Below are 19,733 nucleotides of genomic sequence, written 5' to 3'. Positions count from 1 at the left end.
TTTCAGCCAAGAAATTTTGTTTCCTGTAGTATAGTAACTGTACATTCCACAACGCTGCGCTTTCCTCGTAAAAACTAATTCAGTGCACAACTTTTTCCTAAGTCCACTTCCTGGCAGGTTTCTTTTTAGTTTTTTTTGCCGACACATCACTGACATTCACTCACAGTGTGTACCCATCGAGACATTTTCACACTGCGCAATAACAGCGCGACAATCAGAGCACAATGCTGCAGAGGCTGTGACAGAACACGATTTTTTGAAATAAAAACCACGTAGCTAGAGCGTGATTAAGAAAAACGTTGATGCCTCTTAATACATTAGAATATCTTAAAGCTTCATTTAAAGTAACTTAGTAATAAGATATCTAATACATAAGTAGGACCAACTTCCAAACACCAGCGTACGTGTGCTACAGCTTCTCACCAATCATCGCGTTTGTGTTTTCTTACATCAGGTTTATTCTTATGACGAACGGTGTATAGTTTCAGGTGTCCCGACAATGGCGGCACACCTTTAGAGAGCGACTCATTGTATTGTTAGTGTGGCGCAGTGGATAGCGCCGAAGTGTGCCGTTCATATTCTTTAATTAATGTGAGGTTGTGAGCGACGTGTGGGTGCTATTATGTCATTCTGCGCAATGGATTAATCTGAGATGTACCCTTTACCCTGTGGCTCCTGCAACATGCAATTTCACCCCCACACTACTACAGAAGTCAGACAGACGCTCCTAACGTTCTAAAGAGAAATGCCTGAAAAACTTCCAGCAATAAATATCTTCTGGAGTCGTCTGCTGTAAGGAAATGACACAAAAATTCACCAAATTTCTTACATAACTAGTGGGATACTTGGGTACTGGAGTAGTGCTAGTTAGTGTAAGAAAAACATGAAACTAACGAAAATCATATTTTTTTTTTTTTTGCAAAAATTCTGAGAAATCACAGTGGCACTTTTAGTTATGGACTGAACAAGTTATTTCCGGCTTCCTTTCGGAATATGAAGTTACCTCTTAAGGATAGGATTCGCTAATAAAATTTCTATACAAAGTTTAAGATTGTTATTGACTTGGCAGAACGGCTGAGAGCTGCACCTACTCAACTTGAATAATTATCCGTTACGCCCGCATCTCGTGGTCGTGCGGTAGCGTTCTCGCTTCCCGGGTTCCCGGGTTCGATTCCCGGCGGGGTCAGGGATTTTCTCTGCCTCGTGATGGCTGGGTGTTGTGTGCTGTCCTTAGGTTAGTTCGGTTTCAGTAGTTCTAAGTTCTAGGGGACTTATGACCACAGCAGTTGAGTCCCATAGTGCTCAGAGCCATTTGAACCATTTGAATTATCCGTTACAATGTTGCTAGGTACGGTAGAGGCTGTCGCGTGTGAAATGCAGTGAAGTGTACTGTTGTGGAGGAAATATGGGGCTCGTGAGGGCTGTAGCGCACAATACCGTAAGCTGCGATGACTGCTGTCTGCGCCGCTCGCTGCTGACAAATAAGATAACTCTCGTTCTATCTGGATTGACCTTCGCCAATCAAACTCTCCCTACGCCTTGATGGAGTCAAGGAATCCTATTCGCCCATAGTCTAACTATTGGCGTGGTCCACCGGTCAGATAACCAGTCCACCGCGATGCCACTCAAAAATTCGCTCGCAGGCGTTTAACTAACTCTGTCCGTTCATACCGCACAATAAGTGTGGCAGCCAACACAGTGAACAACGCTTAATCGCAAGGACTCAGTAAAGAGTCGCACTCCGATTCGCTTTCGACACAGGTGCTCTCCCAGTGAAGTACTAAGGAGAGACTTGTTCCTCGCTCTTTGAGTACACGTACGAGCGCACACGCTCTCGTTACCTCGCTCCAAGAGTGACAACGGAACGGCCCCTCTCCACGCCAGACGTGAAGGGGTATATCTTTCGGTCTCTTCCATTACTTCTTCAGTTCAAGGCATCAGGAATATCGTCTGCCAATCAGGATTGCTCTTCTAAATTGAGAGAATGACGTTTCGTTTAAGGCGACCAATCTGGAAATCTGTAGCATCGGCGTTTGGCGTTTGGTGTCTCCCTATGAAAACCTCTGAAACTGCATGCTATGTTTGTAAAGAATGCGTAGGCTGGGAGCTCCCACTCAATGTAGCGGAATTTGCTTTTAAGCCGAACATGGGGTCATTCCCCCTTTCACTCGGGCAAACGCAGGCTGCTCCACGGGTGGTCGCTGGCCGACATAGATAGGTTGACTCGTCCTCTAAAGGGACCGGCCTCCCGGCGTGCGGTCTGCCTCTCCCGAACTAAAAGCTTTTGTGACCGTCATGTCTTGAATGTGTGTGTGTATGCCAGCCTCGAGTATTTTAACCTCGGTGTGCACTTCCGATTTATTTGTTATTTGCATATCGCTTACATGAATTCATACAACATTGACTTTATCTTATCGAGTTTGGGTTCGAATGAAGCGCCTTGATGTGTGGAATATGATTGTGAGGGCGGAATATGTAAGCAATGAAGGTCAGGAGACCACGACGTCTTACAAGGTCGAGCCTCTAAAGTCATAATTTTTTTACTTTCTTATGCTAATTATATACACACGTCAAAAAAAGTTTTGCATCACCCCAGTTCCCAGAATTCCCGAACCTGTACAGAAAATTGGAATAGATATCAACATAAAATTCATTTCCGCCCTTTTTACTGCTCATGAAACCACACAATGCGTATTGTACAGCCATACATGACACCTTCAGAGGTGGTGGACCAGATTACTGTATACATTGGTACCTCTAATACCCAATAGCACGTCCTCTTGCATTGAGGCATGCCTGTATTCGTCGTCGCCACTATGCAAAAGTTCATCAAGGCACTGTTAGTCCACATTGTCCCACTCCTCAACGGCGATTCGGCGTAGATCCCTCAGAGTGGTTGGTGCGTAACGTCATCCATAAACAGCGCTTTTCAGTGTATAAGAGGCATGTTCGATAGGGTTCATTGCTGTAGAATATGCTGGCCACTTTAGTCGAGCGATGTCGTTATCCTGATGGAAGTCGTTCACAAGATGTGCACGTTGGGGGTACGAATTGTCGTCCATGAAGACGAATGTCTCGCCAATATGCTGCCAATGTGGTTGCGCTATCGGTCGGACGATGGCAATCATGTACAGCCATTACGGCGCCTTCCATGACCACCAGCGGCGTACGTCGACCCCACATAATGCTACCCCAAAACAGCACTCGCTGGACAGTGTGTCTAAGGCGTTCAGCCTGACCGAGTTGGCTCCGAACACGCCTCCGAGGATTGTCTGGTTGAAGGCATTCGTGACACTCATCGGTGAAGAGAACGTGATGCCAATTCTGAGCGGTCCATTCGGCATGTTGTTGGGTCTATTTGTACCGCACATGCAGCAGTTGTGAAGATGGAGCCGCCATGGACGTCAGGAGTGAAGTTCCGCTTCATGCAGCCTATTGCGCACCGTTTGATTCGTAAGAAAATGGTGGCGTTGCTGTCAGGATTCCTCCGAGCCATAATCAGTAGGCAGTGGTCATCCACTGCATTCGTAGCCCTTGGGCGGCCTGAGCGAGGCATGTCATCGACAGTTTCTGTCTCTCTGTATCTCCTCCATGCCTGAACAACATCGCTTTGGTTCACTCCGAGACGCCTGGACACTTCCCTTGTTGAGAGTCCTTCCTGGCACAAAGTAACAATGCGGAGGCGATCGAACCGTGCTATTGACCGTCTAGGCATGGTTGAACTACAGACAACACGAGGTGTTTGTCTCCTTCCTGGTGGAATGACTGGAACTGATCGTCTAATAGGCGCTGCTCATGCATGGTTGTTTACATCTTTGGGCAGGTTTAGTGACTTCTCTGAACAGTCAAAGGGAATGTGTCTGTAATACAATATCCACAGTCAACGTCTATCTTCGAGTTCTGGGAACTGGGGTGACGCAAAACTTTTTTGATGTGCATATAAAAGGCCATACAGATCAACCTACTAGAAAGGATCGCTGGCCAGACAGGACTCAGGATCTCGAAAGAGAAGACCAAATTCATGACAAGTGACAAATACGGACCACAGTTCCTTGAAACAGAGATTGGACGGATTGAGAGGGTAAAAAAATTCAAATACCGTTTTGAAGCCATACAACAGGACGGACTGGAGAAAGCTGCTGTGGCGGACTGAATGGAGAGAGCTTACGGATTAACTAAAAACATTTACAACAAAAAGTGCATCGCTTGAAATGCTAAAATAAAGCGCTGCAATACTGTGGTAAAAACATAGTGTCTGTATGCCCGTGAGTGCCTCTCAATGAAGTACAAGTTGGAAAAGCTGGAGATACTTGAAAGAAGAATATTACAGAAAATCATGAGTCCAACCCAGGTTGAAACTGGCTGGAAACTTCGGAGCAATAATGAAATTTACAAAGAGATGGGGGAATCACGGAGACCATGAAAAAGCAGAAGTTAACATTTCTAGGATATTTGTACAGAATGGACAAAACCAGACTAACCAAAAGGATATTCGACTACCTGTGGAGAAAGAAGACAACAACGACATGGATTAAGGAAGCTCGTAAAGATCTGAAAAGGTTCAACATTCAGGAAGTTCAGAAGTTAAATAGGGATACATTTCGGACCATGATTTAAAAATTTGTAATGATTTCAAGTCCAAAAAGCTAAGAAGACTGGAAGAGCCTGGACGGATGAACAGAATCAACAGCATAGCGTCCATGCGAAGGAGTATTGGAGAAATAGGAAACTTAGGACAAAGACGAAATGGAATTGTAGCGTGATTCTAAATGGTCAATTCTAAAATTAAAAAAAGGCAATGTACTGAATACAGAGCATCGCACATCCCAAACCCCTAAGGACAGAAACTTGAAATTTGGAGAGGGTGTTGATCTTATACTGTAGGCGTCGTTTAAGAAGGGATTTTTCGAAATTCCACCCTTAAGGGATTGAAATAGGGGATGAAAGGTTGAAAATATGTGGACACTAAGGCAATTTTGAAACCAGACCTACGAAAATTGGTATTTGCTTTCTCGGTCAAAGAAACATGTTTTTCCACATTTTTGCAGTTTAGCCCTTATGGTGGTGAAAACGTGTGTGAAACCTTTTTTTTAAGTAAATCATTATTAAAGAACTAGTAAGGTATTTTTAAAATTGCAGCTATGAAAACTGGTTACAAATTAAAAATAAGTGTTTCAATGTTTTTGGAAATTCAACCCCTAAGGGGGTGACTTAGGAAATGAAATCTTTATGAAGTATTTCATTAAGAAAGCATTTTATAGATAAATATGTGAAAATTTGAATTTGGCTTCTCAGTAAAAAATAATAAATACTTGTTTCACTGATCTGGAAATTCAACCCCTGCTGGAGTGAAATAGGGGATGAAACTTTTTAAGGAAATATTTCGTTATGCAAGCACTTTTGAAGCTAAATCTAAGAAAATTTCAATTTTCCTTCTCTGTTAGAAATTTAAAAAAATGACACATTTCACGGCTTTTGAAAATTCGACTCCTAAGGAAGTTCAATAGGAGGTGTATGTTCAATGAGAAGTTTTTCTTGTGAAAGCATTTTTTAAAGCTAAGTCTATGGTAACCAGTATTTACGAGTAGCTTCTCTGTTAGAAATGAAAGATCATGTGTTTCACTGTCTTTGGGAGTTCAAACCCAAAGGCGTGGAATAGGGGTGAAGATTTTTAAGAAAGTACGAGGGCAGTTCAATAAGTAATGCAAGACATTTTTTTCTGAAACAGGGGTTGTTTTATTCAGCATTGAAATACACCAGGTTATTCCCCAATCTTTTAGCTACACAACACTATTTTTCAACGTAATCTCCATTCAATGCTACGGCCTTACGCCACCTTGAAATGAGGGCCTGTATGCCTGCACGGTACCATTCCACTGGTCGATGTCGGAGCCAACGTCGTACTGCATCAATAACGTCTTCATCATCCGCGTAGTGCCTCCCACGGATTGCGTCCTTCATTGGGCCAAACATATGGAAATCCGACGGTGCGAGATCGGGGCTGTAGGGTGCATGAGGAAGAACAGTCCACTGAAGTTTTGTGAGCTCCTCTCGGGTGCGAAGACTTGTGTGAGGTCTTGCGTTGTCATGAAGAAGGAGAAGTTCGTTCTGATTTTTGTGCCTACGAACACGCTGAAGTCGTTTCTTCAATTTCTGAAGAGTAGCACAATACACTTCATAGTTGATCGTTTGACCGTGGGGAAGGACATCGAACAGAATAACCCCTTCAGCGTCCCAGAAGACTGTAACCGTGACTTTACCGGCTGAGGGTACGGCTTTAAACTTTTTCTTGGTAGGGGAGTGGGTGTGGCGCCACTCCATTGATTGCCGTTTTGTTTCAGGTTCGAAGTGATGAACCCATGTTTCATCGCCTGTAACAATCTTTGACAAGAAATTGTCACCCTCAGCCACATGACGAGCAAGCAATTCCGCACAGATGGTTCTCCTTTGCTCTTTATGGTGTTCGGTTAGACAACGAGGGACCCAGCGGGAACAAACCTTTGAATATCCCAACGTGAATAATTGTGACAGCACTACCAACAGAGATGTCAAGTTGAGCACTGAGTTGTTTGATGGTGATCTGTCGATCATCTCGAACGAGTGTGTTCGCACGCTCCGCCATTGCAGGAGTCACAGCTGTGCACGGCCGGCCCGCACGCGAGAGATCAGACAGTCTTGCTTGACCTTGCGGCGATGATGACACACGCTTTGCCCAACGACTCACCGTGCTTTTGTCCACTGCCAGATCACCGTAGACATTCTGCAAGCGCCTATGAATATCTGAGATGCCCTGGTTTTCCGCCAAAAGAAACTCGATCACTGCCCGTTGTTTGCAACGCACATCCGTTACAGACGCCATTTTAACAGCTCCGTACAGCGCTGCCACCTGTCGGAAGTCAATGAAACTATACGAGACGAAGCGGGAATGTTTGAAAATATTCCACAAGAAATTTCCGGTTTTTTTAACCAAAATTGGCCGAGAAAAAAAATGTGTTGCATTACATATTGAACTGCCCTCGTATTTCGATGTACTATAAGATTTTAAAGGTAAATATATGAAATTTGCTATTTCACTACACGTTCCCATATAAAGAAATATGTGTCAGGGCACGAAAGTTTCTATGGAAATATGACCACAAGAACGCAAAACCCATGATTAATAAAATTCTTCGACTCCAGCTGCCAGTATCGCTTTTTGGTCAGAAGTACATTGGGAAAAGACCTTACTTCTGTGGGCTTAATTGCCGTGAAAATTTTAGATGGTGCTGCAATTTGTGAATAACATAAGAATTGGAGTAAATAAAAACAAAACTAAAATCTGAGCTGACCGTACAGTCTACGCGAGGGAACCGAGCTAGTTTTGGATAAAATCTGCATCCTCGACTGATTTCACGAAACAACTGTTCACAAATTTGTAGGCCCTGGATTCAGTAATTCGGTTTCAAGTTATCGCAAAGCCTGAAAAGCGTACAGATGTAACCGAAGTTGATGGAGCGTTCTTTGAACGCTGTGACGTACGAACTCCAATGACGAGGCAAGTTTTTGCACTGAATAACGAACACTGCGTTCGATAGCTTTTCATACGACAATATTTTGAGGAGAATGTAAACAACGAGCAAGGTCATTAGCCTTTTTCTTCAGAGCAGAACCGTACTCTTCAAAGTTCTGAACACTTGTGACACTTGAGTGTAACGACACAATTTGACCGTTAAATAGGATCTCGTAGTATCGCCGAAATTCCCTTTGTTGGGTTTGTAACAATACTGGTATTATGGTGTTCCTGTTTATTAGATACTATAGTTGAAGTTGCTAGTAGCTAGCAAGATTACATGCGTCTTCTACCATTCCCGAATACATTGATGAAATGTTTCTTTATAAACGTATAAAAAAGTAGCCCCAATTTTAATTGACACCTGAAAATATTATAAAAAATTTTACACATATAAATGAATGTATATATTAATTGAACGAAACGATGTACTAATGAGACAATGCATTTTTAATTATTCATGAATTATTTTGTAAAAAAAGAATCTGTGTGTTAAAATGTGAAAAGCAAATGTAGTTAGTACATTCGTTTGTCTAGCGATATAAAAAAGCGGAACGCGATATGTTCGCTTTCTCTCCCTCTTTTGTCCGCTACCGACACAAGCTGTATAAATGTTACATGTCTAACTTGTACGCTTTTGTTGAATAATTATGTTAATTTGACGTTAAGTAGCCGTGTTTCATTTGAAGATCCCTTTCGCCGCTATTCATGTTACACTATGTGATTTTATTATACTTTTTTTAAAATCCAGTTTCAGGCTGCATCGAAGAGAATTTGCTCGCGCATTGTTAGGTGGTCACGGCCGAACACTCTTAGCGTTCATTCGACGTTTAATCCGTCAGGTTATAATTCATACGTTACTGAGATCATGTTCACCGATCTGTTTCTCTCAAAAGCCAGGCAATGTTATTACGCGAACCGCGTAATATGTAGATCGGTCGTTGGCCTCCAAAGAATGTCGTCGAACAACGCACTCTCCGACCCGATGTACTGACGATGCCGGAAGGCAGAATTCAGCTTAATTAGAAAAGGGAGTAAATTTTTCTGTGTTACGTTTTATCACTTCAGTAGTATTGCTTCCAGCAAGGCAAGGAAAATTCTGTAGTGTTCTCAACCAGTGCTTACCAGATATTCAATGCTTCCTTAAATGTCAGGTTTACCAGCAGAGATAAAACCTACTAACATGCCATTTTAATTCATTAATTCATATCTATTTAACCAATAATAATATATCTTGTTTTTTATTTATTTTTAATTGAGAAACGATACACTATCCTTCGATGCTCCCCCACGTATGGAACAGTGGGACTGTCCTACTATGAATTACCTCGAAGCAAACGGTCTATTGACACACAGTCAACTCGGATTTAGAAAACATCATTCTTGCGAAACACTACTAGCTCTTTACTCCCACGAAGTGTTGCGTGCTATTGACAAGATATTTCAGATTGATTCCGTACTTCTGGATTTCCAAAAGACACTGTACCACACAAGCAGCTTGTAGTGAAATTGCGTGCTTATGGAATATCGTCTTAGTTATGTGACTGGATTCGTGATTTCCTGTCACCGAGGTCAGAGTTCGTAGTAATTGACGGAATATCATCGAGTAAAACAGAAGTGATTTCTGGCGTTCTGCAAGGCAGAGTTATAGGCCCTTTGGTCTCCCTTATCTATATAAACGATTTTGGACACAATCTCAGCAGCCGTCTTAGGTTGTTTGGAGATGATACTGTCGTTTAGCGACTAATGAAGTCATCAGAAGAACAAAACAAATTTCAAAATTATTTAGAAAAGATATCTGTATGGTGCGAAAATTGGCAATTGAGCCTAAATAACGAAAAGCGTGAGGTAATTCTTTAAACTTCGTAACGCGATAAATGAGTCAAATCTAAAGACCGTAAATTCAACTAAATACCTAGGAATTACGATTACCAACAACCTGAATTGGAAGAAACACATAGAAAATGTTGTGGGGAAGGCTAACCAAAGACAGTTTTATTGGCAGAACACTTAGAAAATGTAACAGATCTACAGGGCTATTACAAATGATTTCATAAATTCACTGTAGCTCCATTCATTGACATATGGTCACGACACACTACAGATACGTAGAAAAACTCATAAAGTTTTGTTCGGCTGAAGCCGCACTTCAGGTTTCTGCCGCCAGAGCGCTCGAGAGCGCAGTGAGACAAAATGGCGACTGGAGCCGAGAAAGCGTATGTCGTGCTTGAAATGCACTCACATCAATCAGTCATAACAGTGCAACGACACTTCAGGACGAAGTTCAACAAAGATCCACCAATTGCTAACTCCATTCGGCGATGATATGCGCAGTTTGAAGCTTCTGGACGCCTCTGTAAGGGGAAATCAACGGGTCGGCCTGCAGTGAGCGAAGAAACGGTTGAACGCGTGCGGGCAAGTTTCACGCGTAGCCCGCGGAAGTCGACGAATAAAGCAAGCAGGGAGCTAAATGTACCACAGCCGACGGTTTGGAAAATCTTACGGAAAAGGCTAAAGCAGAAGCCTTACCGTTTACAATTGCTACAAGCCCTGACACCCGATGACAAAGTCAAACGCTTTGAATTTTCGGCGCGATTGCAACAGCTCGTGGAAGAGGATGTGTTCAGTGCGAAACTTGTTTTCAGTGATGAAGCAACATTTTTTCTGAATGGTGAAGTGAACAGACATAATGTGCGAATCTGGGCGGTAGAGAATCTTCACGCATTTGTGCAGAAAATTCGCAATTCACCAAAAGTTAACGTGTTTTGTGCAATCTCACGGTTTAAAGTTTACGGCCCCTTTTTCTTCTGCGAATAAAACGTTACGGGACCCGTGTATCTGGACATGCTGGAAAATTGGCTCATGCCACAACTGGAGACCGACAGCGCCGACTTCATCTTTCAACAGGATGGTGCTCCACCGCACTTCCATCATGATGTTCGGCATTTCTTAAACAGGAGATTGGAAAACCGATGGATCGGTCGTGGTGGAGATCATGATCAGCAATTCATGTCATGGCCTCCACGCTCTCCCGACTTAACCCCATGCGATTTCTTTCTGTGGGGTTATGTGAAAGATTCAGTGTTTAAACCTCCTCTACCAAGAAACGTGCCAGAACTGCGAGCTCGCATCAACGATGCTTTCGAACTCATTGATTGGGACATGCTGCGCCGAGTGTGGGAGGAACTTGATTATCGGCTTGATGTCTGCCGAATCACTAAAGGGGCACATATCGAACATTTGTGAATGCCTAAAAATACTTTTTGAGTTTTTGTATGTGTGTCCAAAGCATTGTGAAAATATCTCAAATAATAAAGTTATTGTAGAGCTGTGAAATCGCTTCAATCGTTTGTAATAACCCTGTACTAAAGAGACTGTCCGTCCTCTTTTAGAATACTGCTGGGCGGTGTGGGATCCTTACCAGATAGTATTGACGGAGTACATCGAAAAAGTTCAAATAACGGCAGCACGTATTGTATTACCGCGAAATAGGGGAGAGAGTATCACAGAAACGATTCAGGATTTGGGATGAAAATCATTAAAATAAAGGCGTTTTTCGTTGCGGCGGAATCTTCTCACGAAATTTCAATTACCAATTTTCTCCTCCGAATGAGAAAATATTTTGTTGACGCCGACCTACATGGGGAGAAAAGATCACCGTTATAAAATAAGGGAAATCGCAGCTTGCACGGAAAGATATAGGTGTTCGTTTTATCCGCGCCCTGTACGAGATTGGAATAATAGATAATTCTGATGGTGCTTCGATGAACCCTCCGCCTGGCATTTAAATGTGTTTTGCAGAGTAACCATGTAGACGTAGATGTAGGAATACTATTTTCGGTACCTGTCTACACTTTCTGCGAAAGCGGCGGCGTTCGACTGTTTCTTGTCACCGGCTGTGGGGCGACGGCTTCTTGGTTCCGAATCCTTTCAACTTTCAAACCATCTTCCAGAATGACTTTAGTTGCGTAAGTCAAAGAAATACGAAAGCATAATAGCGTCGGTAGGCTAGTAGTGAGCTGTTTCAACAGTTTGGCACCTGTCCTGGCAGAGGGCATTTGTGACTGATCCGTCGTCTCCATCAGTCAACATTGACAGTAACTAAAAAAATGATGGTTCAAATGGCTCTGAGCACTATGGGACTTAACATCTATGGTCATCAGTCCCCTAGAACTTAGAACTACTTAAACCTAACCAACCTAAAGACATCACACACATCCATGCCCGAGGCAGGATTCGAACCTGCGACCGTAGCGGTCGCGCGGTTCCGAACTGAGCGCCTAGAACCGCTAGACCACCGCGGCCGGCGACAGTAACTAAAATTTGTAAATAACGTTTACCGCGATGAATTGAATGATATTGTAATTATTATTAACAAATTCGCATTGCAAGTAACGTCATCAGAACGGCTAGAGCTGTATGTTAATATTCAGATAGTAAATATAAATAATTAATGATTCGCTTATTGGCGTCCAGCGTGGTAGGGGAATCCTCGCTGCTGCCTCTCTCTCTCTCTCTCTCTCTCTCTCTCTCTCTCTCTGCTGCAGTTCAACACTGCTCTTGCTAGCCCGGCCGTTCTCACTCTGTGACACCATCTGGCGCGTCATTCGATGATTCTGCCTTGTGATCCTACCACCTTGTTAGCTGCCCGTAACAAAATCTTCCTTTACTGTACGTTAAAACATAGCAAAAAAATTTTCTTCTTCACCTACGTCCTCTTCTATTTCCATAATATTGCCCGCAAATACATCGCCCTTGTATAAATCCTCTATATACTTCTTCTACCATTCTGCTTTCCCTTCTTCGCATACAACTGGTTTTCCATTTGAGCTCTTTTCTCCAAAGATCTCTTTAATTTTTCTGTAGGCAGTATCTATCTTACCCTTGGTGATATATGTCTCTACATCCTTTTTTCACACATATTTGTACACATATTTCACCGAGCGAGGTGGCGCAATAGTCACCACACTGGACTTGCAATCGGGACGATTGCAGTTCAATTCCATGTCCGACCACCCTGGTTTAGGTTTCCTGTGATTTCCCTAAATTGCTTCAGGCAAATTCTGGGATGGTTCCTTTGAAAGAGCACAGCCCATTTCCTTCCTCATCCTCCCCTTATCCGATGGGGCCAGTGACCTCACTGATTGCTCCCCTCCCCTCAAATCAACCAACCAACCAACTGTGAGGTGTGATTTCACAAACACCTTCATTCTCGGTTCGTTTATCTTGGAAGAGATGATATCTGGCGGACCTATTAGGTATACAGTGATATCTGCACGTCATATGGACCTCCTTGTGCAGTAAGTGAGTCCACCATTGCAAGAAGGTAACTATATCCACACCACTATTTTTGTGCGAGATGGAGCGACACCAGATGTCGCTTGCCAGATGAAAGATCGGCTTCGGGAAGCGTCCAGTAACTACCACATTACCTCTAGTCTATTTCAAGGTGTGTAGCGTTCCAGATCCTCTGACATAAATCCATGCGACTTCTGGTTGTGGGGATGCCTGAAAGATCTTGTCTATCAGGGATCGTGTATCTGGACTCTTCCTGATCTGAAGGTTCGCATATGACAACATATCGGTCTGATTGGTCTAAGGCGCTGCAGTCATGGACTGTGCGGCTGCTCCCGGCGGAGGTTCGAGTCCTTCCTCGGGCATGGGTGTGTGTGTTTGTCCTTAGGATAATTTAGGTTAAGTAGTGTATAAGCGTAGGGACTGATGACCTTAGCAGTTAAGTCCCATACGATTTCACACACATTTTTTTCGGTCTGATTACACCAGATATGATGCAATCACCAATTGAACATGCCGTATTACAGATGCAGCATGTTTCTCAGTTGGGAGACAATATTGAACACATGTTGTAACTTGCTGCCACATGCTAGTAAACGTGCCAGGACTACCGATATCATGTGTTCGATCGTTCCTCTCCTTTTTCTGCACCCACACCACATTCAGACTGCTTACAGGGCCATACGTTCACCTGTTTTTTTTTTTTTGGCTTACTCGGTGAGTGCAACAATTAATGGACAAACCTATGACGTATCAGCGTCCTGCTAAGTATACAAGCTGCACTACAACACTCACAACACCGTCAGTTTAACTATAACCAACCGGTTGGGATGCAGACCAGTCCAGACCAGTAGTCGTCATGTACCACATAAAGGTGACAACAATGTTTGGCGAAATATCGCACTCAGACACCTGAGTATTCTACAAGTTAGAAATAGCCGGCAAAGCATCACACCCCAATAAATGTCAACCACATATACAGTTCAATGTCTTTCCTTCATTTCTCCTACTCCTGCAGTGGTGCCAACATCACTTTCAAATTTTCCCGCTCCTCGGCGCCACGCAGTAAAACGTAAGCCAGCACCGCTCTGGAGGTGCCCTCGAGTAAGTGGCTGCCGTGGCTGCTGAGGAAACGCCTGTTCCAGGGTCGTGTGAGCTACTCCACGTACGCGCCAGCCTCCCGGACGCCGCTGCTGGACATCTGGGCGGCAGTCGAGGGCGAGGACTCGTCGGGGCTCCGACACCTCGAGGGCCGCCCTGCCAGGCTGTCCATCAGGGTCTGCTTCAGGTGAGTGGCGTACCTCACCCTCCTGCAGCTCTCTGTGTCCACCTGGACACCTCTAGCAGTGCATTGTCTTGCTGAAGGTTGCCGTTCTCTGAGGCAACACTGCTTACTACTGAATGTAGTCACTGCGGATGGACTCATCTCCAGACTGGTCAAGAGTTCATTCCAATTACAACAACGGTCTTTGGAAATTATTAGAAAGTTTCACCAGGTCACAATGACCACTCCACACCCTTGTGTTGTTTTGCTTATTCTTAAAACAACATTTAGTAACTTTCTTATATACACTGATGGAGGGAAAGTCCGAACAACAAGAAATACACTACTGGCCATTAAAATTGCTACACCGAGGAGAAATGCAGATGATAAACAGGTATTCATTGGACAAATACATTATACTATAACTGACATGTGATTACATTTTCAGGCAATTTCGGTGCATAGATCCTGAGAAATCAGTACCCAGAACAACCACCTCTGGCCGTAATAACGGCCGTGATACCCCTGGGCATAGAGTCAAACAGAGCTTGGATGGCGTGTACAGGTACAGCTGCCCATGCAGCTTCAACACGATACCACACTTCATCAAGAGTAGTGACTGGCGTATTGTGACGCGCCAGTTGCTCGGCCACCATTGACCAGACGTTTTCAGTTGGTGAGAGATCTGGAGAATGTGCTGGCCAGGGCAGCAGTCGAACATTTTCTGTATCCAGAAAGGCCCGCACAGGACCTGCAACATGCGGTCGTGCATTATCTTGCTGAAATCTAGGGTTTCACAGGGATCGAATGAAGGGTAGAGCCACGGGTCGTAACACATCTGAAATGTAACGTCCACTGTTCAAAGTGCCGTCAATGCGAACAAGAGGTGACCCCATACCATCACGGCGGGTGATACGCCAGTATGGCGATGACGAATACACGCTTCCAATGTGAGTTCACCGCGATGTCGCCAAACATGGATGCGACCATCATGATGCTGTAAACAAAACCTGGATTCATTCGAAAAAATCACGTTTTGCCATTCGTTTACCCAGGTTCGTCGTCGAGTACACCATCGCAGGCTCTCCTGTCTGTGATGCAGCGTCAAGGGTATCCGCAGCCACGGTCTGCGAGCCGATAATCCATGCTGCTGCAAACGTCGTCGAACTGTTCGTGCAGATGGTTGTTGTCTTGCAAACGTCCCCATCTGTTGACTCAGGGATCGAGACGTGGCTGCACGATCCGTTCCAGCCATGCAGATAAGATGCCTGTCATCTCGACTGCTAGTGATACGAGGCCGTTGGGATCCACCACGGCGTTCTGTATTACGCTCCTGAACCCACCGATTCCATATTCTGCTAACAGTCATTGGATGTCGACCAACGCGAGGAGAAATGTCGCGATAGGATAAATCCGACCTTTATCAAAGTCGGAAACGTGATGGTACGCATTTCTCCTCCTTACACGAGGCATCACAACAACGTTTCACCAAGCAACGCCGGTCAACTGCTGTTTGTGTATGAGAAATCGGTTGGAAACTTTCCTCATGTCAGCACGTTGTAGGTGTCGCCACCGGTGCCAACCTTGTGTGACTGCTCTGAAAAGCTAATCATTTGCGTATCACAGCATCTTCTTCCTGTCGGTTAAATTTTGTGTCTGTAGCACGTCATCTTCGTGATGTAGCGATTTTAGTGGCCAGTAGTGTAATTAAGGGAGAGTAATGAAATTTCAGGAATTCAGTTGTCAAGGTAACGTATTTGAGTGATTAACATTGCAAGATCAGAGGTTAAAGTGAGCGCGAAATAAGCCATTGCAAATATGAAGTACTGGTACATTAATAACCGGTGTAACCACCAGAATGTTGAATGCCACATGCAAACGTGCAGGCATTGTGATGTACAGGTGCCGAATGTTAGTTTGTCGGATGGGGTTCCTTTCCTGTTGCTCTTGCTCGGTCAATACGGGACGGTTAATGCTGGTTGTGGGAGTTGTCGTCCCATGATGTCCCACATGTGCTCGATTGGAGAAAGATCTAGTGATCGAGCAGGCCAAGGCAATTGTTGATACCCCGTACAGCGTGTTGGGTTGTAACAGTGGTATGTGGGTGACCGTTATTCTGTGGGAGAACGCCCACTGGAATGCTGTTCATGTATGGCAGCTCAACAGGTTGAGTCATCGGATTGATGTACAAATTTGCAACGACGGTGCTCAGGATAACCACGAAAGTAGTCCTGCTGCATTACCAAATCACATCACAGACCATAAGTCCAGCTGTAATCCCAGACTATTTTGCATGCCATACAGGTTGCAGGAAACAAAAGAAAAATTTGGAGTAGGTATTAAAATCCATGGAGAAGAAATAGAAACTTTGAGGTTCGCCGATGACATTGTAATTCTGTCAGAGACAGCAAAGGACTTGGAAGAGCAGTTGAACGGAATGAATGGACAGTGTCTTGAAAGGAGGATATAAGATGAACATCAACAAAAGCAAAACGAGGATAATGGAATGTAGTCGAATTAAGTCGGGTGATGCTGAGGGAATTAGATTAGGAAATGAGACACTTAAAGTAGTAAAGGAGTTTTGCTATTTGGGGAGAAAAATAACTGATGATGGTCGAAGTAGAGAGGATATAAAATGTAGACTGGCAATGGCAAGGAAAGCTTTTCTGAAGAAGAGAAATTTGTTAACATCGAGTATAGATTTAAGTGTCAGGAAATAATTTCTGAAAGTATTTGAATGGAGTGTAGCCATGTATGGAAGTGAAACATGGACGATAAATAGTTTGGACGAGAATAGAAGCATTCGAAATGTGGTGCTACAGAAGAATGCTGAAGATTAGATGGGTAGATCACGTAACTAATGAGGAAGTATTGAACAGGATTGGGGAGAAGAGAAGTTTGTGGCACAACTTGACCAGAAGACGGGATCGGTTGGTAGGACATGTTCTGAGGCATCAAGGGATCACCAATTTAGTATTGGAGGGCAGCGTGGAGGGTAAAAATCGTAGAGGGAGACCAAGAGATGAATACACTAAGCAGATTCAGAAGGATGTAGATTGCAGTAGGTACTGGGAGATGAAGAAGCTTGCACAGGATAGAGTAGCATGGAGAGCTGCATCAAACCAGTCTCAGGAGTGAGGACCACAACAACAACAACACAGGTTGCAGGCCTCCAATTGGCCTCTTCCCAACCGTCACACAGCCGTAACTGGAACTGAGACAGACTCAGAACCAGCTATGAGAAAACACAACAGACTTCTTGTCTGCCCTCCAACGAGCTCTCGCTTGACATCACTGAAGCCGCAGGTGGCGGTGGTTTGGGGTCAGTGGATTGCACGCCACAGGGCGTCTGGATCGGTGCTATCCTTGTACCGGTTCGTTGTGTCACTGTGGTGCCACCTGCTGCTCAAATTGCTGCTGCAGATGTAGTAGGATGCGCCAGAGCCATACACTGAACACAATGGTGTTTCCTCTCGGTAGTGCCCGGTGGCCATCTGGAACCATGTCTTCATGCGACCGTGCATTTTCGTGGTCACTGCTCTAAGCAGTCATTTACAGTGTCTACATTCCTGAAAGTTCTTTATGGAATATCTCAGAAATAATGTCCAGCTTGTCGCAGCCCTATTACATGACCTCATACAAATTCAGTGAGCTGATGACAATGGCGTCTTCGTCGTCTCCAAGGCATTCTTGAATAGCAACAACGTTCCACTTCAATTCTCAAAGGAAACTAACGCTCACGACCTGTGCAGCGCTTATTTCAAGCAAAGCTGTTTAGCATCCTCATACTAGGGCGAAATTTAAATAAACGTCTTCTATTTATCTCACACTATTTCTTCTATTTTCCATGATTGTAATGTACGTCAGATCGTGAAGCGGCTGAGTTTAATCTGCCCTGCACATCCCCCTTTGTTGACCCCACAAGCCAGTGAGATTTAACCATTGTGTCTATTGAACCGGTGACCTAGGAACGACAGAAAGGCTGCGTCCCGCCATAGCCCTCAGTGGCTAACAACAGGACACAGCGGTCCACCCACCCCACCGCCGCCCCACACCGAACCCAGGGTTATTGTGAAGTTCGGCCCCCAGTAGACCCCCCCCCCTCCCTCTGGAAACGTGTCATACCAGACGAGTGTAACCCCAGATGTAATTATGGTATACGCATACGTGGAGACAGTGTTTGCACAGCACTCGCCGACACAGTGTAACTGAGGTGGAATAAGGGCAACCAGCCCGCATTCGCCGAGGTAGATGCAAAACCGCCTTAAAAACCATCCACATGCTGGCCGGTGCAGCAGACCTGGACACTAATCTGCTGGGCGTATTCGCTCCAAGGACCGACACGCCTTCCCACTCGGGAAGCAGCACGTTAGACCGCGCGGCTAGCCAGGTGGACTGAATATAACTATTCTCTGGAAGCCTTGATGTGAGCAGCACTGGACGGCAGTAAGCACCAGCTCTAAACAAAACTGCAAAGCACCTTCCATTTTTACACATGCTATGCATCATTAAGTCATAAACTTTTAAGTACCACCATACAAGCTGAGTGACTAGCTCTCTGAGCTGGGTGGTGGAGTAAGGGTGGCAGAGGCCAGAATGCCAGCAGTTGACCACTTTGGGTGGGCTACCATTAGAGGGGTGCCTTGATTCCTGGTAGTCGTCTGACACATTAATGAAACATTTTGGTTAAAAAATCGATTTATTGCTCAGCAAACTATGACAGTGATGGTGGTACACGAAGAAGCCTACGACCCCAGGACGTAAGCTGTAGTTGTCCTCTGAAGAAATAAAAATTTAATTTATTGTGTTCAATCAGATTTAGATATCTTTAGATATGATGTGTGGTTGTAAAAAAATGGTTTTGATTTTAATTGAACATTAACAGGGAATATTTTGAATTAACAAATATTTGGTTCACAGCAACCCTACCTTACCAGTTATGGAACAAATTATGGACCAGATTGATGTGCATAGAAATTGATAGTTTCAAGAGCAACACAGTCCTCTGCTTTCCAATTTCCTCCAATAATTTGAGTACTTATTTATTCTTTCTTATAACTTCTTGTTTCCCTCCACAATCTGCTTCTCTTGCACCTGCTTTCCAGTACCTTTAGTACATCCCATGTAAAATACTGTTAATGATGTAAACGTAGGCTTCTGCGGACCTTGTCACAGTCAATAAAATTCTTCTGGGTTTGAGCCCGCATTGTCATCTGTAAAATTCCGACGTTTCGGCGACTGTTGCAAGGCGCCTTCCTGAGGGTGTATTGCTAACTGTTGATGCTGATTATATATTGACAAGCTGCCTGCAAACATAATCATCGTGGCCTAAATCCCCTCTTGAACTTTTTAGTCGGTGTGACATGGTGTGGTGTGGTCTGGTGTTTCAGGTGGAAGTCCCACCAACCATCTGGTGTGCTGAGACTGGAGGTGCGCCTTTTCTCCGGGTTCCAGCTCTCATCCTGGAGCGGCAGCGTGCTGGTGGACAGCAATGGGACCACAGCGGACGTCCAGCATGGTTCCAGGGCCGACAAAGTCTGGTTCCTCATGTCTGGTGTAAGTACTACAGTCGCAGGCCAAATTCTTCTTCTAAACTCCAAAGTAAAAGCCTGTTGATCGTACTAG

The 19,733-nt window shown here is 44.4% G+C and overlaps 1 protein-coding gene across 1 annotated transcript in view; it reads left to right on the top strand.

The window, feature by feature from the left end:
* Window positions 1-19,733, top strand: part of LOC126214956 (C3 and PZP-like alpha-2-macroglobulin domain-containing protein 8) — an 877,403-nt gene that overhangs the window by 808,541 nt on the left and 49,129 nt on the right. Inside the window, exons 25-26 of the mRNA XM_049941592.1 lie at window positions 13,990-14,132; window positions 19,499-19,664. Coding sequence (XP_049797549.1) covers window positions 13,990-14,132; window positions 19,499-19,664 — 309 coding nt within the window. The remainder of the gene's footprint in view (window positions 1-13,989; window positions 14,133-19,498; window positions 19,665-19,733) is intronic.

The sequence above is a fragment of the Schistocerca nitens genome, chromosome 12 (assembly GCF_023898315.1).
Source record: "Schistocerca nitens isolate TAMUIC-IGC-003100 chromosome 12, iqSchNite1.1, whole genome shotgun sequence".
In the NCBI taxonomy this organism is placed as follows: Eukaryota; Metazoa; Arthropoda; class Insecta; order Orthoptera; family Acrididae; genus Schistocerca; species Schistocerca nitens.
This window is presented reverse-complemented; position numbering and strand designations above follow the sequence as displayed.